General features: G+C 36.4%; 1 protein-coding gene across 3 annotated transcripts in view; it reads left to right on the plus strand.

Annotated features, from left to right (window-relative positions):
• Calx (sodium/calcium exchanger 3) overlaps positions 1–26,110 on the plus strand; it is a 730,262-nt gene that overhangs the window by 497,479 nt on the left and 206,673 nt on the right. For all 3 annotated transcript variants that reach the window (XM_069815499.1, XM_069815498.1, XM_069815497.1), the window contains exon 2: positions 24,980–25,071. In XM_069815499.1, coding sequence (XP_069671600.1) covers positions 24,980–25,071 — 92 coding nt within the window. The remainder of the gene's footprint in view (positions 1–24,979; positions 25,072–26,110) is intronic.

Raw genomic sequence — 26,110 nt, forward strand, 5'->3', positions numbered from 1 at the left:
TATATTATATTATATTATATTATGCAATGGAGAGGGAAGGAACTGACCATCCTACTCCATTACCTCCTGGCATAGTTGCCTTAGGAGTGGTGCCTTCTGGTATCACTTGTGAGGTTCAGGGTCTGTCTTCGGACAGTTGACTAAAGAACAACATATAATATAATATAATATAATATAATATAAAACTTACTTACTCGCTCACTTACTTACTCGCTCACTTACTTACTTACTTACTTACTTACTTACTTACTTACTTACTTACTTACTTACTTATGGCTTTTAAGGGGAAAGGATGGTATTTTTTTAAACTTTTTTCCTATTTGATGTGAAATATTAATTTTTGTATGTAGAGAGCTCATAGCTGTGGCAACTCAACCAAATAAAAATAAAAAAAAAATTATTTGGGGGCCCAAATTTGAATAAATATACCCAATGCGGATTGTACTAAAACCGATATATCTAAACCGTTTTTAAAGATAGATTCAAACAGTTTTCTGCAATGTATTTGCAAAAGCATGTTCTACAAACTGTCTGTAACAGAATTTTGATATTAGACCCTATGTTTGTAAAATAAACAATTAAAATTCAATAAAAATTTTCTGATTTACTTTCTTGCAAACAAACGGACGTATTTTGAAAATGAAATCAAGTAACAAAATTCTGTTACAGATAAAAGTTTCCTAATAGTCTAAAGAATGTGTGTTTTAAAATTCATGCATGTATCTTTAATAGTTCAGAAATTATATCCATTTTTGTCTAGCAATGTAGCAAAAAAAATGAAGTTACTGGAAACCGATAAAAGGGGGCGTGTGATTTAAAAATCCATAGCGGAGGAAGTTTAAAAATGACATCCGATAAGGGCACAAATGCCCTCAAAATGTTATGCAATGCATTCCACACTTATCAAAGAGTATTTTAAAGAGAAAAAGGTTTTTTTGTTAATTTAATTTACCGGAAACAACAATAAAAGTGGGCGAGTGATTTAAAAATCAATAACGCAGGAAGTTTAAAAATGGCGACGCAACATCCGATAAGAGCACAAATACCCACAAAATGTTATGCTATGCATTCCACACATATCACAGAGTATTTTAAAGAATATTTTTTTTAATTTACTCGTTTTTCACAAAAAAATACCATCCTCTCCCCTTAAGGAACCCGCAGGTTCATTGCCGTCCTAACATAAGCCCGCCATCGATCCCTATTCTGTGCAAGATTAATCCAGTCTCTACCATCTTATTCCACTTTCCTCAAATCCATTTTAATATTATCCTCCCATCTACGTCTCGGCCTCCCCAAAGGCCTTATTCCCACCGGCTTCCCAACTAACACTCTATATGCATATCTGAATTCGCCCGTGCGTGCTACATGCCCTGCCCATCTCAAACGTCTGGATGTAATGTTCTTAATTATGTCAGGTGAAGAATAAAATGCATGCAATTCTGCGTTGTGTAACTTTCTACATTCTCCTGTAACGTCATCCCTTATAGCCCCAAATATTTTCCTAAGCATCTTATTCTCAAATACCCTTAACTTCTGTTCCTCTCTCAAAGTGACAGTCCAAGTTTCACAACCATTGAACATATAGGCCTATAATTAACTTTAATGTCGGTAAATCCAAAATTATGTTCTTCTGTATTGCCAACGATATCGGACGAGAGATCATCATTTTTTAAATTGAAATTCACTGAGAGCGGGAAATGAAACGATTTCTATATCGTCAACTTTGAGAAACGATAAGTTCAGTTTCTTTATCGTTTCTTCAATCTTATTCTCAGCGGTGAAACTGTTAAAGATAAACCCTGAAAACTGGGATTTATGAAATTTATGAAGGTATGAATGTCAGATTAGTAGGCGAGAAATCCAATTCAATATAAATCCTTCAGGCGATTGCATTTCTGTTAAACTCTTTGTCTCAAGAGACTGAGATAAAAATATTCCAATAAGCTGAGAAAAATCAGCGGTCATGATAAAGTTAGCTTACCGTAATTAAAATATCGTTTGAAAGACATCTTGGTCCCGCGAACCACTTCTGAGTCACTCTTGGACCCCGTTGGAAACCGATTCCATAAACTCATAATTCCTTATATCCTTCTTAGAAAGAAGAGTTTTGCGCATTTTATAAATATATTACAATAAAGCAGTATGTATAGATTTTTCTGTACATATACTCACTCGTTTTGTTGAACTTTACGGGATATTCTAAGAATTATGTATTCCATACTGTTTAACAATGTCAAGTGGGCCTATGTAAGTTTATATGAGACAGACCATCATCAGATAACTTCATATCTTCTTCATAAATGAATAGATTTCAAGCAGACTAAATATATTATGCACTAAAAGAAGTTAACAACGTAAACAGAAACTCATCTTGTTATGAAATGTTGATAAATTATACAAAGACATTTAAAACACCCAGTAAGAAGATACAAGATGGTTTATAATTCCTATTTGATCAGAATGAATCTTTGGTCCACATATACAGGCTGATTCGCTAGAAGTTGCCGTCACTTAGGGGGCATATTTCCGTAGATATTCTGGGCAAGAACTATCATATAAACATGGATTCTATTTTCAACATTTTCAGAGTTACACTAATTTAAATTGTTCAAAAATACCTTTAGTTTTAAGGGTAAAAAATTGTTACATATTGAGAATTAACTATTCATAATATACTTTCAATAACAATGCAAACAAAGAGGAGAAATCTTGAGGTTGTAGTGGAAAGTATATTGACATATGGGGCTGAAGGTTGAAGTCTACCGGCCAAAAAAGTAAGATACAGGCAGTTGAAATGGACGGCATAAGGAGAGGTGCTAGAATATCCAGGCTGGAAAAGAGAAGAAACGAGGATGTTAGAAGGATAATGAACATGGAAGAATCGGTGATTGCAAGAATTGAGAATAGACAACTTCAGTGGTATGGTCATATAAGGAGGATGGATGAGGGGAGGTGGCCAAACGTGCTACTTCAGTGGTCTCCAGCTGGTAGAAGGTAACGAGGAAGGCCTAGAAATTCATGGAGGGCTGGAATATTGAGGATGATGAATGATAGGGGACTGAATGAGTGGATTGGAATGACAGACGCAGATGGAAAATGGGAATAAATGGTAACCACTGAAAAGTGGAGAGGCCCTCAAAAGTAAGTAATTAAATAATATACTTTCTTTAATTGGCTAGTATTCTAAAGCTAAAAATGTGATGTTAATTTCTTTTTTTTTTCAATTTTAACTAAAATTATATTATTCTTACACACCACAACAATTGTTACAGATCACACGACTTCTAACGACTAGATTTTTTACAGTTCAGTTTTGCATTCAGTCTTAAAGAGTTTACAAGAATGATGTGATCTGTAACAATTGTCGTGATAAGTGACGTAAGAAAAATGTAATTTTGTGGTTAAAAATTGAAAAAAAAATCTGTACGAAGCAACTATGCAATTAATAACACACTTTTAGCTTCAGAATATTAGTCAAGTAAAGAAATTGTACTTCTGAATAGTTCTCTCTAATTGTAATATTCTTTTACCCTTAAAGCTATAGAAAAAAAAAACCTCTGAAAATATTTAGAATAGAACAAAATAATGTTTAAATGACATAATTTGCTCAAAATTTCTTCGAGTACATGGTCCGTAATTGGCAGTAACTACTCGTGAATCACCCTGTATATGTAAATTAAAATGAATTGTGGGATGCTGGTTACAATATTTGAATTCCAACATTGGCAATAAACAGTTCGTAAATTTTATTTGTGACTTTCTCTTTTAGAAACAGAATTCTTGTGCATGTAACACAGAGTGTCTGCAATACAATTTCAGAATTTTGTCTTATTGCTAGTAAACTATAAATAAATGAACCTTTCTTCAATAATAAATTCCTAAGATTTCCACGTAGATTCTTTTGGTGCCAGTAACAATTTTCACCTCATTAGCGTAAGCCCGAAGTCCCTGATCGATACGTTGAGATGGGCGATTTATTACCCTCCACTTTCTGTTGATGCTACGCCGTTGGATTTATTTATTGGCATCTTGTCAAGGACAGAGTTCAAGCCACTTAAGTAAAGAATCCACGAAATCATTGTCCGAGTACTGTGGAAACTGCCTGTAGGTCCTTTATGGAGAGCCTAAAAGGAATGTATGTATAAACTAGAACAGCCTTAGCCAAGTCAGCCTACTTGTGACGTATGTGCGGCGAGCATGAGACTTATTCAGCTGTAGTGACGTCGGCTTCGTCTAGTGCAAGTGTAGCAGGTTGCGGTACAGTACGGGGAATTCAGTGTAGGGACATTACCATGATATCTGTCCCTGATGTAACAAATTAGTTTATATCAAATTATTCATTGTTTTTTATATAAGAAAAGTCTTTGTGCGAAAAATATTAAGCTTAAAAGCAAAAGGCGTTCGGATTATGTACCAAATGGAATTACTGGAGCTGCAGTGTAACGACATGTTGAAAGATAAATGAGCCGTTCAGAGCAAAAGTGGTGTAAGTCAAAATTGGATAAAGAGGTTTAAAGTAAAAATTCTGTAAAATACAGCGCGAAGTAGCAATTAATACGTCGTTCTTGCTATCCGCTGACTACTAATAGTTTAAATAAAGTGAATATTAATTACTGCTTTGCGCTGTATTTTACAGAATTTTTACTTTAAACCTCTTTATCCAATTTTGACTTACACCACTTTTGCTCTGAACGGTTCAAATATAACATTAGAAAAAAGCTTAACTGATTTTTACTATGATTTTCTAAGACTACATAGACTTGCTGCACATGTTTGGATCCACATACATACTTACTTACTTACTTACTAACTTACTTACTTAATTACTGGCTTTTAAGGAACCCAGAGGTTCATTGCCGCCCTCACATAAGCCCGCCATTGGTCCCTATCCTGAGCAAGATTAATCCAATATCTATCATCATATCCCACCTCCCTCAAATCCATTTTAATATTATCTTCCCATCTACGTCTCGGCCTCCCTAAATGTTTTTTTCACTCCGGACTCCCAACTAACACTCTATATGCATTTCTGGATTCCCCCATACGTGCTACATGCCCTGCCCATCTCAAACGTCTAGATTTAATGTTCCTAATTATGTCAGGTGAAGAATACAATTCGTGCAGTTCTGTGTTGTGTAACTTTCTCCATTCTCCTGTAACTTCATCCCTCTTAGCCCCAAATATGTTCCTAAGCACCTTATTCTCAAACACCCTTAACCTATGTTCCTCTCTCAAAGTGAGAGTCCAAGTTTCACAACCATAAAGAACAACCGGTAATATAACTGTTTTATAATTTCTAATTTTCAGATTTTTTGACAGCAGACTGGATGATACAAGTGGATCAACATACATATGCAAAAAAATATTTTCTCTAATGGAAATAGCAAAATCGAAATATTGAAGTGTATTGTCGGGCACAAACTTAACGCACAATCTGAAGCTAAATGTCGCCCAGTCACTACATCCGAACATAAAAAGCTGCATGCAAAAAAGAGAATTCAGGAATCCAGAATCACAAGTCTCTATGTCCATTGTTAGTCTCGGCTGTTACAAGAAAGAGTTTAGCTATTCATGTATTACAATCACCAATGCATTGCCTAATTTTCTTAAAGCTTTGAAGTGCCAAGAGAAAATGTTTAGAACAAAATTAACAACATTTCTCTATATTCATAAATTCTACTTGACTGATGAGTTTGTTTATGCTTGTAATTGAATTATCTGCTTACGGTGTATTATTAATTAGGTTTTCGTTTTATGTATTTTTGTATAATTTCAAAGCTATAATATTTTTATTCAATGAATTCTAAGACCTTCGTCTCGTTGCTTCAACCGTGTTTCTCTTTCCCTGCTGTTATTTTAAATTATTTTTTGATGCACTTCATTTCACTGAAAATGTCTTTGAAATATTTTCTTTTCGATCTTTCTGCTTTCTTTCTTGCCAAGTATTTTCTCTTCCAATAAACAAATTAAAACTGTGTTATGTCTTATTATATTTACCCTTTTTAAAATTTCCTTATTTGGCTTTCTATCACTTTTGTAATATTCTACACCATATCCACATTTCCGCTAATTATGACCCATTCTTTTTTTTCTCCAATTTACAGACGTTCGCTCTGATACATTTTTTGATAAAAATTTCCCTTTTTCGGATGTTTATCTAGCGATAAAGTCTACGGAATATAATAGATGTAATGTAATGTTTTAGTTCATAGCTTTTAGGTGGATCACATTCTTCTTGCCTCTAAGCCTGTACTTAAATTCCATTGTTGATAATCTATTTTATTCTGTTTTTAAATAACATGATTCACTTATTGTAATTTACTACAGTCTGTATTGTATAAATATCTCTAGCTCGTGTCTTACATATACATTAAGAATTTGATTTTTATTAGAGCAGCGTGTCACTGATTTTAAATATTGCGTTTCTACTGATGTTAGCAAACTTTGTTGATTTCTGTTACATTTACATTTTCACTACCATATTATAAGAAGTCAGTCCCGCGCCGTGGCGTCGCGATCTAAGCGTACGTACACGTTGAAGCAACAATAAACGATAAAAGAAGCGACCTAGCGACGCTTTGGTATTATCAAAGAATCAAGTGTTCATATCGGAGCAACGAGGACGCGGGAAGCGAACATTTTGATTTATCAGTAGAAGATATTCTATGCATCCACTTAATGAGAGAAGATATATAGGAAAGATCAGCTGCTACGTTCAAGGTTAATATAACTTAAATACGTACAAAATTAAACCGTTTCTCATCCAAAAGATAGTATAAATTCGTTGTGTTGTGATTGGTTCTTATGACCACATAACATATGACGAATAAATACACAACTGATCAATTTGCCAATATCTACAATAATTAATTTAATATGCCGAAATAATAATAAATCGATTAATATTCGGATATATTGATAACCACCGGTAATTGTACAAATTAATATTATCTTAATCAGAGATCATATGAACGACAAGAGCGAAGAAAATGAAACTTTGGTTTTTCGTCGCTTCTATCGTGCATCTTCGCTTTTATCGTTACTCCAATATGCACACCCCAATAACAATGCATGCTTCAATTCTCTATGATATAGCATCGCTGCTTCTTTTATCGTTTGTCGTCGCTCCAACGTGTACGTACCCTAAGGCATCCGGCCTAGGACTCGCGTTACGGAATGCGCGCTGGTTCGAGTCCTCATGGGAGAAGAAATTTTCTCATGAAATTTCGGCCAGTGTATGGGACCGGTGCCCACCCAGCATCGTGATGCACTTGGGGAGCGACGATAGGTAGCGAAAATCCTGTTTCGCAAACCAGCTGTAACGGCTGGGGGGAATATCGTGCTAACCACACGATACCTCCATTCTGGTTGGATGATCGTCCACCTCTGCTTCGGCAATTGGATGTGAGGCCAGCAGCCGGCTGGTCGGTCTTGGCCCTGCGAAGGGCTGTAACGCCATGGATTTACTTTTCTGTATTATAAGAAGTCAAGCACTTCCATCAGTCTTTAGATCTGAGTTTCGTACGTTGTTTTGCCTTACAAATTAGAAGTGGCAGTAACAAGAGAGATTTGATGGGCTAATAATCACCAAGTTGACCCGTGCTCACTCTTCATTTAGACCGCAGCAGTATTACTATGTACAATTTAAAAAAAAAATTAAGAATTTATACAGCGCGCTTCGGTAAGAGTGAGAATTTCAAAGAATCCAACGTGAAAAGTATTTGACTACTATCACTTACTCTTACTTACTTACTTACATACTTACTTACTTACTTACTTACTTACTTACTTACTTACTTACTTACTTACTTACTTACTTACTTACTTACTGGCTTTTAAGGAACCCGGAGGTTCATTGCCGCCCTCACATAAGCCCGCCATTGGTCCCTATCCTGAGATAGATTAATCCATTCTCTATCATCATATCCCACCTCCCTCAAATCCATTTTAATATTATCCTCCCATCTACGTCTCGGCCTCTCTAAAGGTCTTTTTCCCTCCGGTCTCCCAACTAACACTCTATATGCATTTCTGGATTCGCCCATACGTGCTACATGCCCTGCCCATCTCAAACGTCTGGATTTAATGTTCCTAATTATGTCAGGTGAAGAATACAATGCGTGCAGTTCTGTGTTGTGCAACTTTCTCCATTCTCCTGTAACTTCATCCCTCTTAGCCCACATATTTTCCTAAGGACCTCATTCTCAAACACCTTTAACCTATGTTCCTCTCTCAAAGTGAGAGTCCAAGTTTTATAACCATAAAGAACAACCGGTAATATAACTGTTTTATAAATTCTAACTTTCAGATTTTTTGACAGCAGACTGGATGATAAAAGCTTCTCAACCGAATAATAACAGGCATTTTCCATATTTATTCTGTGTTTAATTTCCTCCCGAGTATCATTTATATTTGTTACTGTTGCTCCAAGATATGTTAACTTCTCTACCTCTTCAAAAGAGAAATTTCCAATTTTTATATTTCCATTTCATACAATATTCTCGTCACGAGACATAATCTTATACTTTGTCTTTTCGGGATTTACTTCCAAACCGATCGCTTTACTTGCTCCCAGTAAAATTCCCGTGTTTTCCTTAATCGTTTGTGGATTTTCTCCTAACATATTCACGTCATCCGCATAGACAAGCAGCTGATGTAACCCGTTCAATTCCAAACCCTCTCTGTTATCTTGGACTTTCCTAATGGCATACTCTAGAGCAAAGTTAAAAAGTAAAGGTGATAGTGCATCTCCTTGCTTTAGCCCACAGTGAATTGGAAACGCATCTGACAGAAACTGACCTATACGAACTCTGCTGTACGTTTCACTGAGACACATTTTAATTAATCGAACTAGTTTCTTGGGAATACCAAATTGAATAAGAATATCGTATAAAACTTTTCTCTTAACCGAGTCATATGCCTTTTTGAAATCTATGAATATCTGATGCACTGTACCCTTATACTCCCATCTCGAATCTTGACTACTATCTCGAATATAAATATCTAGCCTTGAAAATGTTGTATGATAGGAAATATGACGATGATGGTATTCATCCGCATAAATTCGTCATGCCTCATTAGCTTTGCCGTAAGCTGCTCTATGAGCCACGTGTCTGCTAATTCAACATTTAAAATCCGATGCACTTTTAATGATTGTAAATGCTTAAACACATTAGTCGATAGAAGTTACTTTGTGACATACATGTAGAACAAAAACAATTAATGAACTTCAGTTTCAATGGTAACGGAAATAGCTGAAAGACAATAATTAAAGACAGCCATGACCCATAATAAAGTAGATGAAGAGTTTTGAATTTTATCGCATTACCTTGATACGGAAGAATTTCCGGATATTTTATTATGAAAAAATATTTAATTTTACATACTGCCTCATACTTTCTAATCTATTCAATATTAACTTTAACAATCATTTTAATTGTTAGGTCATATCAAATTTCATTTATCAATCAAACATTTTTGATAGGAAATGAAATATCCACAGTAAAATATCGGTTTTGGAGAAACATTTTAGTTGGAGTATTTTGTGACAAAAAATTAATCTAATCTTCACAGTAAAGGCCACTAGATTATATGGTCTTGAACCACCTTTCAGCGAGGTTTGTTATCATGAGAAGATAGCAGACTCTAATTTTTGTTGCAAGAATCCAGTGATACTCATTGCAATGGTTCTCAAGATATAGAATTTTCTTTCACACCGAAATTAGGCCATGGATCGAAACAGATGATAAGTAATCTGAAAGCACAAGATCAGGGATTTATTCCGGGTGTGATAACAATTCGAGTCTTTCCAATTTCTGGATATTTTTTCATAGTTGTTCGAGAGTTTAGAAGGACCGACGTAGCTTCGTCAGCTAAGGCGCTTGCCTGCCGATCCGGAGTTGCGCTCGGCGCGGGTTCGATTCACGCTTGGGCTGATTACCTAGTTGGGTTTTTTCCGATGTTTTTCCCAACCGTAAGGCGCATGTCAGGTAGTCTGTGACGAATCCTCGGCCTAAACTCGCCAAATACCACCTCGCTATCAGCAATTCCATCGACTCTAAATAACTCCGCGTTGATGCAGCGTCGTTAAATAACCATATAAAAGAGGACTCTAATCTCAAACTTTATCACTTCCATTTTAAATTCTTTGTACAGACCCAGAAACAAAATTCAGGTGGCCCAAATTCTGTTTCTCGGTCTGTACTAAGAATTCGCAACTGCCACATACTCATAATACGCAATAATAGCTATATCTTCCTGCAAATATGCATTGCGCAACTGAAGAAAATCATTAAATCTAAAAAAAAAAACTTAAAAAAACCGGTATTATTTATCCTCTGGAGTCCTCAGATATTTTTTGTTTTATTTTTAAAGTTCACTATAATTCTACACTTAAAAAAAAGTCACTGAAATGAGGAAAAATGGTGAAAAAATTCTTCAGGTTAAAGTCGCAACAAATGCAGGTATATTATACTATACTTCGGGTCTCTGAACATACATCTTACATCATTTTTTTCACTCTTAAAATATAGGCTAACGTTTACTGTATACTTACTTCGAAAGCACATTCTACGGTGCCTTGGCATTTAGTTGCTGATCGCCATTTTCATTTAGAAATAGTTGAAACACGCATTGCAATGATTGAATCGATCTTCTTGTGTTTCCTGTAAGTCTCAAGAGATGTCAGGAGCTTGACAAGCACAGAAAAGAAATGATCTATAACGATTCCACCTAGTGGTAAATTTGAAACTAAATGCATGTATGGAGTATAGTATACTATACTTCAGGACCCAGGAGGATTGAGATGACCTGATTGATATATGCCCTCTGTCATACCTGAAAATTACGAATTGTTACTGAAACCTTGTATAAATAGAAAAGTGTTCAGACTTTTGGGTAATCACCGCGTATTGGGACTTAGAATCTACAATGTCTTGGAACTGCATACAGATTTCATGTCAGGGTAATGTAGCTGTCTATACCTGAAGAATAGTAGTTTGTAGTAGTGAGACGTAGCTGACCCAACAGTGTAGGTGACCCGTCAGACCTTATTATTACCCGGAATATGGAATATGCAGTTCAGAAATTTTGAACATGTTCCAACATAATACTTTTCTTTCTTACACAGACACCATGAGAGCTAATAGTACATTATGCAACGAGCCTATAATGGTAGTAATTAAGACGCAAGTATGTTTGTTTATGAAACGAGCGCAAGCGAGTTTCATAATTTTCATACGAGCGTCTTAATTACCATTATAGGCAAGTTACATACGACTTTTTATGCTCGACCATATTTCTAACTTGAAATTATTCAAAATTAGGTCTTCTTATGGGTATGTGCGAACTGACCTGTATTGTGAGATGTGCGCAGACGCGAAAATATTGATTTTTTCCGAGGCCGAATATCATTGACCTTGGCAGAGAATAAGATGAACATTAGTCTGATATAACCTGGAAATTGATTTAGAATTGAAAAACGAGATGACAAATTGAATTTATTTGAATATTATTTACAATTAACGCTAATTATTATAGTAACAGAACATAACCTTCTGCGACAGTATTGGATTTTCAGCCTCCGTGACTTTTCGCTAATTGTCTTTCGATTGCATATCCGAGAATAATCGATACTTGCTGTTTTATAACGGTACAAAGCTGACTTGTCATTGGCTGAACACCTGTACTTTAATGAATAGGTGTACTTTAATGACATGCCTTAAAGGACTGCTACCAGGTGTATGATTACTACATTTCGGCATGGTCGAGCATAAAATATAATAAAACTTACTTCAATTTTCGTACAATGAAGTGCGTATCTTTCAATTATTCTGTTCTCTTTATATTCAGTATTCCTATTGCAGAAAAAATCCACTCTGAAACCTCTGTCTTAGAGTGACAAACTTGGCCCTGACTTTACCTTTGGTCACTGCTGATCTAGGACGATGAAAAACTCCACACAAAAAATCTTGGTGAGAATTGCGGATCTCAGGACTGCGGGCAAGGGACCGTAGAGCAGACAGGAGTATTTATATTGGGAATCCATTGTCTTGCTCCACATTTTCCTCCCACTTGGGACACTTTACTGAAAGGTCACCAAGTGGAACTCGCTGCGCATTACCCTCAGGCAGAATGGACACGACCCCTGTGAAAAAGAATCTGCACCAAATGTTTCCTGCTGACAAAATTTGCTACAACGCTTATATATCGCATCAGAAAAAAAATGTTTATGAGGTGGAAAGAATTTCAATGGATAGTCTTCAATTCAGAGAGTGTAACATATAGTTAGAACGTAAATTTCAATGCACCTAAACGACGCCACCACTAGTCCGCAATGACCGTTGCATAGCGACGATATGTGGGTTCGAATCACGTTGTAAAGGTATTTCTCTCGTTTCTGTTGAATTTGGAACTATAAATTCTTGTTTTATACGTTTCCAATGTCATCATATATATGTAATCTTATACTCACTGTAAATCCAAAGTTGGAGAGTTCAAACCTGGGGTTATGTTTTCAAAGAAACTACCGAGGTCACAGATTCCGACATAGTGTCGAATGTTGATCAGTAGTGCACCTTACAACCATCAAAATGAGTAAACAACGGCTTCCATTGTATTTTTATTTTCCTGGTTTGCTATAATTATGTATATGTACAAATACAGAAATAAAATTTGGAGCTCCCTTGTTATCAGAACTTGGAAGTTGGTATCAAAACTCTTAAGTTGTGTGAGCTTGGACTATATATCTACACAATGAAAAGTAATAGCGCATCTCTCAATGTCAGTGAACCAGAACGACAAACATGTACAGCCGGGGGTAACCAAACATGTGCTCCAATCGTTCACAGCAGTGAAGGATGCAGTGAAAGAAATGGTGAACGGGAGAAGAGTTGGGCCGAGGAAGATATCAGATGTTAGACCACATTAAAATATATTTGAATCATATGCGGAGACTAAGAGGAAGGCAGAAAATAGGAAAGATTGGAGAATGGTTGGTTTGCAGTGAAAGCCTACCTTTGGACAGATTATTATGTAACATTATGTATGTATGTATGTATGTATGTATGTATGTATGTATGTATGTATGTATGTATCATTCAGACGCTAGATAACCACAGCAGTTGATAAAGAGTCGTAAAAGAAACACTAAGAAACACCACTACAATCATTATCGTGTGTAATTGATAAGTCAATACATTTAAGGATTAGGCCCCTTGGCCAATTCTGTCCTTCTAATTGTAAGAATTTTGGTTGAGTAGTCAGAATATACATTCATAACGTTCAATAAATTATTGGACAAGAACAAGGATTACAATGCTTATCTGCAAGAATCGGACACAATTCATTCATTTATTCATTCATTCATTCATTCATTCATTCATTCATTCATTTTATTCCATAGATCTTACATGAGCAATGAAGCTTTAAGATGTGGAACAAGTCAAAATTTTACAATATTACAATTACAATTTTTACAAATTTTGATAGTTTTACAATTTAGTGATTTTCTACAATTTTTACAATTTTTATAATTTTGTGCAATTTTTTACAATATTTTGGTGAGATGTAGTGAGATGAGGAATGGATTTGTATGTACCTAGAAACGAGACCATTCGAGCCTTAGGCAAGGACTTATTTGGGTTTCCTAGTGTTAAAATAGTAGAATAACACAAATCAAACAGTCAAGGTGTGAAGGGGTTAGCATGTAGCTATTTCTAGAAAAGTCTCCTTTAACTAAAATTGTTTTCAACGATAACACAACTCAAGAAGGACTGAAGTAAATGGGGCAGAGTGAGGGGAAAGAAACAGTTGCGTGCCCAGTACACTGTAGGTTTCTTTCCTAATATAATGACACCATAAATCTAAAACCCACTTGGGGAGAAGCAGTGAAACCGCAGAGATTTCACTGAGAATTTTTTTCTGCTACTGTTTGCAGTTCGAAAGATCGAACATGTTAATAAAGCAGTCACGTAACGGAATCATATTTGGGTTTCAAAAACAAAGTAACTACTATAAAAAGTATGAATGTTACAAGGCGATATGAAATGTTCAGTAGGTTTTGGCAACCACATTCGCCTGGGACCATTCGCCAAGATTCGTGAACCAAGACCCAGTCTCGTCTACCTCAAGAAGTCCTTGGCTTAAAACTAGGCCGTGTGAACCACAAATAGTTGGACCTTAGAATTCATTATGGTATTCAAAACGTGTGAAATTCTTCTCTGTCCAAAATTAATTTAAAACAACTGTAAGCCACCGGCGTGCCTCAGTCGGTTAAGGCGCTTGCCTGCCGGTCTGAAGATGCGTTCGGGCGCGGGTTCGATCCCCGCTTGGGCTGATTAATTGGTTGGTTTTTCCGAGGTTTTCCCCACCGTAATGTGAATGCAAGGTAATCTATGGCGAATCCTCGGCCTCATCTCGCCAAATATCATCTCAATATCACCAATCTCATCGACGCTAAATAATCTAGCAGTTGATACAGCGTCGTTAAATAACCAACTAAAATAAAAAAAAACAACTGTAACACTACTTTAAATCAATGGGAAGTGTAAACAATAAAACGTTTTCTTTCTGATTAATGATTTTGTGATAGAGTTAGATATTATCTCAAGTCATTCTTCCACATCCCAATAACCTGCCACTTCACGTCCACACTCCTGAATTTCGACCCATTTTCACTTTTTTTTTTCAAAGGAAGAAATCTAATCTTTCCACAATTGCAGCAAACTCCACAACTGTTTACTAAAATGAAGGCAATAAGTTAATTGACCAGTATTAACAACTTCCAATGTTATGTATGTATGTATGTATGTATGTATGTATGTATGTATGTATGTATGTATGTATGTATGTATGTATGTATGTATGTATGTATTTATTTATTTATTTATTTATTTATTTATTCAAACTGCAAATGGGTATATAACCGGTGGCAGTGGTAAGTAATTACACTCAATGATGACATTAATAATAAACACAATTAATAAAAAATACAATTAATAATAAATTAATAATAATACTAGTAATAATAATTAATAATAATAATAATAATAATGATAATAATAATCCTAAATTAAATGAAGCACGATCACTAAAAATAACATTTCAAGTAAATCTAATTTATATCTTAACCCTAAGTTCGAACTAAAACCCACTAGTATAATATATTCATACCTGCACAAGTACCTTTCAGCAATACACTCATTTCGGTGACAACTCACTCACTGCACTGGAACTACGACACATTTCACTGATTCTATCCTTATTTTACTAACACTTCAAAAACATTTCACTGTTCAAATACTTTGCACTGCCACTATAAACTATAAAACTTCACTGACACAAACACACTTCACTTACACAATACACTTCACTGGCACAACACATTCACACTTCACTGACACAACATACTTCTTCACTGATGCAACACTTCAAACAACAAAATATCAATTACACCTTTTAAATAATATGTATAATATACTACCGTCTTAAGCCTATTTTTAAATACTGTACATTTTTGGTTATTGGTAAAGCCTTTAGTGAGTAAGTGGTAATGGCGGTCCCTGGTCAATTTGCTTCGAATTTCTAACTGAAGAGAATTTTAGAAAATGACAGTTTTATGCTAAAGAAAATAAAGAAAAAATTTAGACTTTAATGCGTGAACGAGGTGTCACAATTTGTTTAAACAAAAAGTAATATTTTGCACACGAAGCCTTTCAGATATTTCTAACTCTGTCGCAAAATTCATTGATGTAAGCACAATCATTCTGGAGTAATTAATGTTTTTCTACAAAAAAAAAATAATTTTTCAATAAGTTTTCATACAGAAAAATTGTTATAAAATCCGCAGTTTGAAAGATAGAGAGATTGGGTTTGCAGTAAATAAAACTTCATTTTTTCACAGGCATTAGGTCCCTTTATAAACATCAGGGGATTTCACATAAGTATAAGGATAAGAGTGAAACATCTCTTTCGAAGGGGTGTCCTTAAACTTCTGGTAGAACCTTTACATTATAACCAGAGGTAAACAGACTATTCTTGTGCGGATTTGTTGTTAACGATAGCTATAATGACATCCCACACTAACTAGCTTGCGTATCTTGTAATGTAAGCAGAGTTGTAGAAACAAAGTTCTAACACGGAAGTAAAGAGTCGATTTCTAAAACGAGGTCTAGACCACGGCCATGGCATTAAACAGCGTTTGGGTTTATAAAACGAGGTATTTTTCATTTTTTGAGCCATGGCTCGAAACCATGGTCTGAAGCAGAGACCATGCCTGGGGTAAGTTTAAAACCTCGGTTTCATATAAATACAAGATGGAGATAGTAGATCAGCTGGATGATTATCAAAGGAAAATTTGTGTCTACGGGTATTAAATTCCATAATTAGAGTGATAGAGACGGGGATAATCCTTTGTAATTATATAACGACGATAATTTCAAGCGAATATTTCTATTTTCGAAGGAATCAACGCAAAATTGAGCAAGAATGCTAAATAATAATCTGCGACGAAATGCAAGAGGTGGCAGGTTGACAATTTTTTACACCTTTTTGTTGCTTTGAGGGAAGTAAGATATAATATTTTATATTAACTACCTTTATGCCTATAGGACGATATAACTTAATTCTTAGTCTTTACAGCAATTTTGGACATTTTATTTAATACTCGAAATTGATGTGGGCCTATAAGAATATGAAGCAAATGTGATTTTGTCTTCTTATTTTAAATTTTATTCTACTGGGGCTTTCCACTTAGTACTATCCTAAGGTACACTTAGCAGCAAAAAGAATGGGCCGGCCGACAATTTCTAAGTTCCAGAGACATACATTGCGCTTGCTCGTCTCGTCAACGCCATAGTTCACTAGGTAACACATAATTAAACCATTTAAATTTGCTGTATTTTGTTTAAGAGGCTAAAATATGTAATAAAATCGAATGGCGGGTTGATTCTAGATACATCAGGGCCCTTGAAGAGTGAAATAATAATAAAATTGATAAATACAAAATCAACCGGAGGGAATATGAACAGGAAAACCATGTATTATGCCGAACCGATGTAAACAGTTACAGTAGCGTAAGTTGTTACGGCATTGGTATATTGAACAAGTTAGTAGCAGTAGCTCAAGGTTCGAATCTCCCCCAATCTTCTTTTTTTTTATTACAAATTTGCCATCATATGTGTCTCGCAAAGCTATAATTATGTGGCGATATCTCTTAGAATATGTCCAAACTCTAATAAATAATAAACCTCCCTCTCTCTTTCAAGCAATACTGCTATGTGCTAATATAACGTTCTGTCTCGTCATTACGCTCGAAAATGGCACAGAAACAGTAACTCATTGCCCTGGTTCGCATAGGTTATTCTGCGTATGCTACTCTCCGACAGGATTTCGATTGGAGAAATGTCATTTTCTCCGACCAGGTAATCGTCTCCAGTAACATTCTGTGTATGCTACTCTCCGACAGGACTTTGATTGAGAAATGTCATTTTCTCCGACGAGGTAATTGTCTCCAATAGCAATGATAGTACTGCCCTAGTTTATTGTATGAATGACCACCGATACGCTTCGCGTGAGGGTCGCATGTTGGGGGTGGATGTCATACGATGGGGCAAGACTTCTGGAACGCATCCACGGTCTGTTTACGGCAGAAGTCTACGAACACATTTTGGCATATGTAATGATCCCTTCCGCCCGAAAACGATATCCAGAAGGAACACTTTTCTTCCAGCAGGATAATCATCCGATAGACTACACACCGCCAACCGGATTCAAAGATGGTTTACGAGGAGGCGTGATGTCGACCCAGTCGACTGGCCTCCAAATTCACCAGATATGAATCCGTTTCAAAATTTGTGGGCTGCAGTCAAAAGGATCCTACGCTCTAATTGGGCAGAACAACCACCCGTTCGGACACCTGAGGAATTGTGGGACAGAGTTCCAGATGCGTGGAAGAAGATGGCCAAGAATTCAGACCTGTTCCATAATCTTGTGGACTCCATGCCGCGCAGAATGAGGGCAGATGTTGACGCAGGTGGTTTGTAGACGAGATACTAGTCCCAACCACAGCCTTGTTTTGTTAATATATTAACAAATTGTTTGTTTTTGTTAATTTAATTCTTATTTGTTTGATATGCGTCCGTTTTTTTTTAGGATGTGAAACAAGTATTTTTTTTTATACAGACCAGGTCTCACCTATTAATAGCCCAAAGGTGATGGGCAATAATATTTTTACAAGGCAGGCATAACGAAGTTTGTTAACAAATGCCATTTCACATTTAAACTAATACATTAAGTAAAAGTTAAAATAAAAAAAAATAATTTTACCATATCAGGAGGCGAACTCACAACCTCTGGCACGGATGGCAGACTTCTTACCACTGGGCCACACACTGCTCGCAGGGTTTATTACATTACAGACGGACGACTTTCAATGAAGAGACATCACAGCAATGCCTTGCACTGGGTTACGTTTACACGTGTGAACCGCGCGATGGAACTTAGCATTTCTATCGACCAAGAGTCGGCCCATTCTTTTTGCCGCTAAGTGTACGTGAAAATAGAACCATACTGCATTTTAGTTTCAATTGAAAACTCCAGTTAATATTTAGGTTATTAATTCCTTAGAACCGGGTTTTCAAGTAGTTAATGTTGGTAGTAGTTATGAACAAATGATAAACTACAACATAAACGCTCCATTTGTGCTAATTATTTGGGCAATATCATTCTGGTACTTAAAAATCTGTTCCCTACTAAATACTAAGTAATGCTAGTATTTTAAACGCAAATATATTCTGTAAATTAGTAAATAATGTAACAGTACCTTAGCTGAGAAGAAAATAATGTGACTTACTGCAATTCAATAAAAATATTAATCCCGATGTTCAATTCTTTCTAATATCGACTTTTTACAAGAATAAAAATCGATTCTAAGCTGCGTTGCCATACATAAAACCCACGAACCCCGGCTTCTTCTTAAGCCGCGTCTCGACTTCGTTTTAAAAATCGTATATGGATTTAGACCTGGATCGCGGTTTAAAAGCCGAGGTTTGGAACCACGGTGTCGTCCGTGTTTTAGAAATCGACCCAAAGTGTTACCGGACCCATGTCCGTATAACATATTTTCATTTTCTAAATTTAATTAATGTTTTCCTAAAATTTTGACATACCATGTTGTTACACCTGTATTCCAGTATTCGAAGTTTCGTAAACAACGATTTGAAATGCCTGAAAAAGTGCCTCGCATTCTACGTTTGAGGCAGAAACATGAAGTTAAGTAAAGTTTGCGCTAATTGATATAAAAATAGCCTTTCAGTCGAATCATAAAAAAATAATTTTCGTGTTGTTACTGAGGGAATCGATACAGCTACAGCAACGAACTACTGTAGACATTTCCCATCAAAGTTCTGCAACCTAACCTCACAAAAAGTTCACAGAACTTTCTTATTAATAAAAGTGATACCTGGAACATAATTTCCCAGAAGAGAGGTCGTCTATTTCCGATCTCCAGGCGGAATAAACGAACCGCGGAGGGGCGTGACGGAAGCTGCAGTGAGCTGCGCTAGTCAGGGAGGATTTTGGCGCTTGTTCCTTCAGGGAGGAGGCAAAGAATGGCTTGACTTTCACATCGTTCTTCCTCCCGAGACCAATTGTCGACGAGTTCCTAATGGGATTCCCCAGCTTGGGGCCGCGTCGAGAGCATGTCGTATTGATCCAGGGGAAATCCACCACGGCTGCAGGCACGCCGTGCCCAACGGCCAGCGGTAAGAATTCGCGCGTCTTGAGATCCGTGCGCTGCTAATAACGCGCCTGCCTTCCTACAGTTTCATTAGCCACTATTTCAAAACGTGACGTCTTAACGGCTGTACAATTCTCCACTTCTGTTTCTTACGAAATTTGTCGTGTGCTTTAGAGAGAACTGTTAACCGTTTCATATCTCCGAAAGAAGTACGATTCTTTATTTCTGTCCCCGATTATAAATAAGGAAAACTCGGCTAATTTCGCAGTATTAAGGTTTTCTGTCTATAGTTATACCCAAAAAAACTTAAAAAAACTTCCTTCATGTGGCAGTTAATCGCTAGACATAATTTCATTGGTTGGTACAAAATTTTGATTTTTTTTTAGTGTATCTCAACAGGGAAATAGATCCATCTAAAACATGAGATCATAATATGTGTGTTTTTCAGGAACTCGTGTAACTTCCCAGTACTGCTCGGGCAATTTCGCAGTAACACATGCAATTTTCAAGAATGCTCTTCTTAGCTCAAAACATGTTTTAATATAATTTAAACATCAGTACATGTTTACATACATGAACGGAACACACATTAACAAACTAGGCAATAAATATTGAAGAACTGGGCTTCAATTATTAACACTAATAACAGGAAAAGCCTTGCATATTAATTGTAAATTAATAAATTTATCTAACACATATCTGCATTAAACATTATGCCAAAGATAGAAAAAATACATTATGAGAACTATTTAGGCCTAATTCGAATCCACTTACGCTAGCAAGACAATTGTTGTTCCTCCTTTCTCTGCCGTTGTTTGAATGTGGACAGACATTGCTCCTTTCGGGGACACAATTTTGTTAGGTTTGGTAACCAATGAAAACCCTGTTTCATCTAAATTCCAAATGAGATTAGGCTTAGTACTCAGTTCTGCTTTCTCATACGCTTTCTAGCACATCATAAAAAACGTTCAAATTCGAGCGAGTTGAGGCTGCTGCTCTGTGGTAGGACAGATTTTCTGGCTGGTGCATACTTAGCTCATAGCGGTTCTTAAAGGATGTTCGAATCTGCGTGCCACTCGAATTGCTCTGCCGGCAACTAGCGGAAACCAGTTAAGAAATTGAGTACCGGCAAAAGCATATCACGAACAAACTATATTAGATAAAACAACAAGCAAGGGTTCAAATTAATCATAAGAATGTAGAGAATTCATTAATTATAGTGTGATAATTACAGTTTTGAACATCTCGACGATATAATGTCCAGAAACAGAACACTGCAAATTCACTCAAGCTATCTCAGCAAACACACACCTCCTAAGGCAGGTAGTTGTATAACTGTACCAGAATGCGTTGCAATACGATCTTTCTGCATGAAACATCCCCGACAGGTTCTGGTATTTATCCGTATTTTTTGAAAGCTCAAACGAACATTGACAACTCCGCAATTGATTAATGTATGAGATACTGCGAAATTAGACGTACTGCGAAATTAGCCGAGTTCGCCTTATATGATTAGAAATGAAAATATTAGAGAACAGTTACTCACACGGAATGATAATTACAATAAAATAAATGTCAAGTAATAAAAGAAAAACACGTACTGCGAACAACAGAATACAATTTTCCAAAATTACAAGAACGTATTAACCAATGAAACTTCAAAATTTGAGAGCCTCAACAATAGATTAAAAGATCAGTTTTTTTATTCAAGATCACTAATTCAAAGTCAGTCGAGTAGAATGGTATTGCTAAGTACAATAAAAATCTTCCGGGTGACTTCCTTGTCCACCGTTGTGAAGTAACGGTTGGCATGCCTCACCGTGCCACGAGCGGGCCCGGGTTCAAATTCTGGTTGGCACAAGTTACCTGGTTGTGGTTTTTTCCGAGAATTTCTCTTAACACATTGGAATTAATTTATCTACGTTACATGTCTATCAGCTTCACGTGTTTTGTGAAGGAAGTCGTTTTTAATTGGTTATTTTACGACGCTTTATCAACTACTATAGTTATCTAGTATGTGAATGGGGTGAAGGTGATAATGCCAAAGAAATGAGTCCAGGGTCCAGGGCCAAAAGTTACCCAGCATTTGCTCTTAAAAAGGACTTCAGGCGCACTTCTGATAGCAACACAAATTCCTCGGGTCTCGTAGGCAGACGTCTGCAGGCATGTGAGAATAAAGCAATTTGTAACATTTTTTATCCAATACCGGATACTTGGCTTTGCGCCATGAGTTTATTATTGTCGTGAACATAAGAACAGTGCTATATATCATCTACACACACATCCTGTTATACATCGCATTCCCAATAAAATATTGTCGTAAGTCGAAAATCACATATTAATTTCGTGAATTTTTTCCATAACTGTTTTACTGGTTGGGGGTATGAAATTCTATTAATGAAATAATAAATTATCAAAGCTTTTGATAACTTAGCTATTTCATAATAAGGGGTGAGTAAAAAGTGTGGAACAATGCTTGTAACTTTTTTATTTACAATTTCATGAAGAAACTGTTTGTACTAAAGTTGCAGGGTATCAAAGAAGGAATATTTTGAACATATTTTCAAGTACTACACTTTCCATTTACATACTAGGTTCAAAAAGTTCCCGGAATTTGCTATTATCATAGAAACAACGTACCTTAAACACTATTCCACAGTATTCCCTTCAAAATAGTTGCCTTCCGCAACAACACACTTTTGCCAACGCGTGTAGAGTTCCTGGAAGCAGGCTGGAAGCCATTTTGTGAAACCCGTCTTAGTGCTCTCGTCGCGTTTGCGATAACCTCTTCAGCATTGAACCTCCGTCCTTTCAGATGACTTTTCAGACGGGGAAACAGGAAGTAATCAGGTGGTGAGAGATCAGGAGAGTATGGTGGGTGATCCAAAGCAGTTATGTTGTGCCTGGCAAGAAAATTCTTTACAATAATTGCGCGATGAGCAGGTGCATTGTCATGCATAAGGAACCAGTTGTTTTCTACCCACTTTTCTGGACGTTTCCTTCTCACTGCGTCCAGGAGGCGACGGAAGATTTCTACGTACAATTCTTTCGTTACAGTACGACCTTCTGGAATGAACTCATGGTGGATGAGACCCTGAGAGTCGAAGAAAACTTCCAACATAACTTTGCCTTTGGAAGTGTCCCTAGGAAATTTTTGCTTCCGAGGAGATGTTTTCGATTTCCACTCAGATGACTGTCGTTTAGGGACTGGGTCGTACAAGTAGTACCAAGTTTCATCACCAGCAATAATTTTGTTTAAGAAATCACCATCTTCATCAGCCATACTGATCATGTCCCCAGCAAGAGTCATTCTTGTTTCTTTCTGTTCTGCCGACAACATTTTCGGAACTAACTTCTGAGACACGTAATGCATGTTGAGATGCTTGTGAAGAACATTGTGTACACTTCCGACTGATATTCCGACCTTTGCTGCTATCTCTTTTATGGTTTTACGTCGGTCGTCCCTCACAACATTACGCACACGCTGAGCGATTGCTTCATTTGTTGCAGTTGTTGGTCGGCCGCTGCGTACGTCATCTTTGATGCTATAGCGGCCACCAGAAAAGCGTTTATGCCAGGCATACACTTGAGCTGCTTCGCCATATGCTTCTTCCAACAATCTTAATGTCTCTGCAGGAGTTTTGTGTATCAAAACACAGAACTTGATGTTTGCACGTTGCTCTGTGGACATAATTACAAAATGCGACGAACAAACAAAACACTATGATAAACAATTGCCTACAACTCAAAACCAACTATCGCCATTATCAACACACTTAAAGAAAATGACATCATGAATGTTACCAACAAAACAAATGTATAATATCCCTTGTTATATATTAATACGAAAAATGGTAGTAAAATTCCGGGAACTTTTTGAACCTAGTAGTATAAGGAGTGTGCCAGCGGGTCTGATTTTTTAAATGGCACTATGTACTTTTTCCTCCATTTTTGGGTTCTTCAGGTCTCAATACGTACAAAATCATATTTTGTGCCATTTACAAACTATTCTTTTGTAAAAATTACCCTTTTTGATAGCAATGTATGTGTACTGAATAAAGGGAAATTTTATGTTTCAGTGCATCAATTTGAGGAGGCTTTGGATTGAACAATTTCAGACAAAAGCGAATAGAAACAAGTGAATAAGGCTAATAAAAGCAATTGAATTACAATGATTAAAAATTAAACAATTTCACAAAGAGATTTATGAATTTTTGGCAGAAAATGGGAGCCATTTTGAGCACCTTTTGTGAACTGAAATCAACACGACAATGCTAATTTTGGTTTAAGTGGGTTTTCTTGTTTTAAAATCCATGTATTGCATTACTATTGCAGTTAAATTTCAATGGTGCATATTCTACAACGTGTATTTTTTAAATTATAAGTTAAATAATATTGATATTGTTATTCAATTGTTTTTTATTACTTTTTTTTCACTTGTTTCTATTAGCTTTTGTCTACTTACCTTTCTTTTGCAAATGGAACAAAATAAAACATTCAAACCATTGCAACTGCAGTTTCATTCCTGAAACTGAGTGACGTATACTAATGTCGGTGTATCTCTCATATTGCGCATAATTTCTGGACGACGGTGTATATTTCATATTACGCAGAAATTCTGGATGACGTATTCCACGTACCGGTGTATCTCTCATATTGCACAGAACTTTTTGAAGTCCCTTGTTATTGTATATTATGTAAATAACATTGTAGTGTAGAGCATTTCATCTGAGCAAGGTAAATGGGACATGAGCCAATAGCAAATGGGTCGTGTAGCATGAACCACGCCCCTATTCGTCAGCTTCCGAACTGATAACGTCTGCATTACAAACTTCATAAAAACATTGACGAATCACTATACCTGTATTAAACCCTGCGATAGCTGATTGATCAGACCTTCAGCTTGTTACCACCTCTGATCAGTTCGACTACTTCCCCACTCCCAGCTTCCCCTGTGATGTTCCTCTCCTGCCAGGGCCGCTGAGCTCAGTCCTACACAGTAGAGGGATATAAGTTTCACCAATCTTTTATTGTGTAGACTGTGCTCTAATAATTACGATTATGATTCTAATATTAGTAGGTATTTCTTAAAATAAGTGCTATATGTTCAGTTCATTTCTATTCAAATAGTATAACTAATATATGTAATGATTATCGTTTTTATTTTATGTCGAGTCCACATTGCAGTTTGTTATGGAATTTTATGATACGATGCTTATGGTATTTTTATTTCCTTTACAGAAAGGTGATTCCTCTGAACCTCATCGACGAGGACAGTTACGAAAAGGACGTCCTGTTCTACGCACAACTCGGCGAGATCAGGATGCTAGGCGGTGAGTAGTCACAACTGGAACTCTGTAAATATAAAGAAATAATCATTAAAACGCGCCAGTCTAAATAATTAACCACAAACTAAACTCTGCATGCTTTAGTGATAGTTGGATGTATAAATCATTGTGTGATATTTTAAATACAGACCGTTCGCCAGGAAACAGGTTTCGCTAATGTAAATGCCTTCGAAATTTTTAGGGTTTTGTGTTGAGTTATATGGACAGATAACAGATATAATATTAGTATATGAATGTGAAGGGCCAGCAGGACCAAAGGTTTGAGTGAGAATAAACCATACCAACATAATATTAGTATACAGCTGACTTCCATTCATTGTTAGTTTAATTCGTGGCAATATAGTACATTTCTGAACACTGAATCTTCATTTATGTTACGAATATCAGAATGAAATCATATATAAGCGTTGTGCCGTATTTCTAGTGAAATATCCCGATGTTCGACAACTGTCTGATTCAACAATGCAAAACTTAGTGAAAAATGAGAGAAAGCGGCTCATTTTCAATATAAAAGCAATCGCATAAATGGCGTTCTAACCGAAGAAAAATTCAGTGCCTTAGGTTACAGGTTAGAACAGTCTCTCACGAAATCAAGAACCTTACCTCAACAGGCAGGTGTGTCCAAGGCATCAGTTTAGATTGTGACGTAATTTTTAAAACTAAAGCCTTATAGCCACCGACGTAGCTCGGTCGACTAAGGCACTTGCCTGCCGATCCGGATTTTCTCTCGGGCGCGGGTTCGATTCCCGCTTAGGCTGATTACCTGTTGAGACCTTTCCGAGTTTTTTCCAACCGTAAGGCGAATGTCAGTTAACCTATGGAGAATCCTCGGCCTCATCTCATCAAATACCATCTTGCTATCACCCAGTGACACTAAATAACATAATAGTGATATAACGTCGTTAAATAACCAACTAAAAACAACTAAAGCCATATAAGACAACAATCGTTCATAAACGGAATAAAATTTATTTTAAGGTAAGTCAATAAATTAAATCCGTAAAGTAATATATAAGTCGCGAGA

The sequence above is a fragment of the Periplaneta americana genome, chromosome 17 (genome assembly GCF_040183065.1).
Source record: "Periplaneta americana isolate PAMFEO1 chromosome 17, P.americana_PAMFEO1_priV1, whole genome shotgun sequence".
Classification (NCBI taxonomy): domain Eukaryota; kingdom Metazoa; phylum Arthropoda; class Insecta; order Blattodea; family Blattidae; genus Periplaneta; species Periplaneta americana.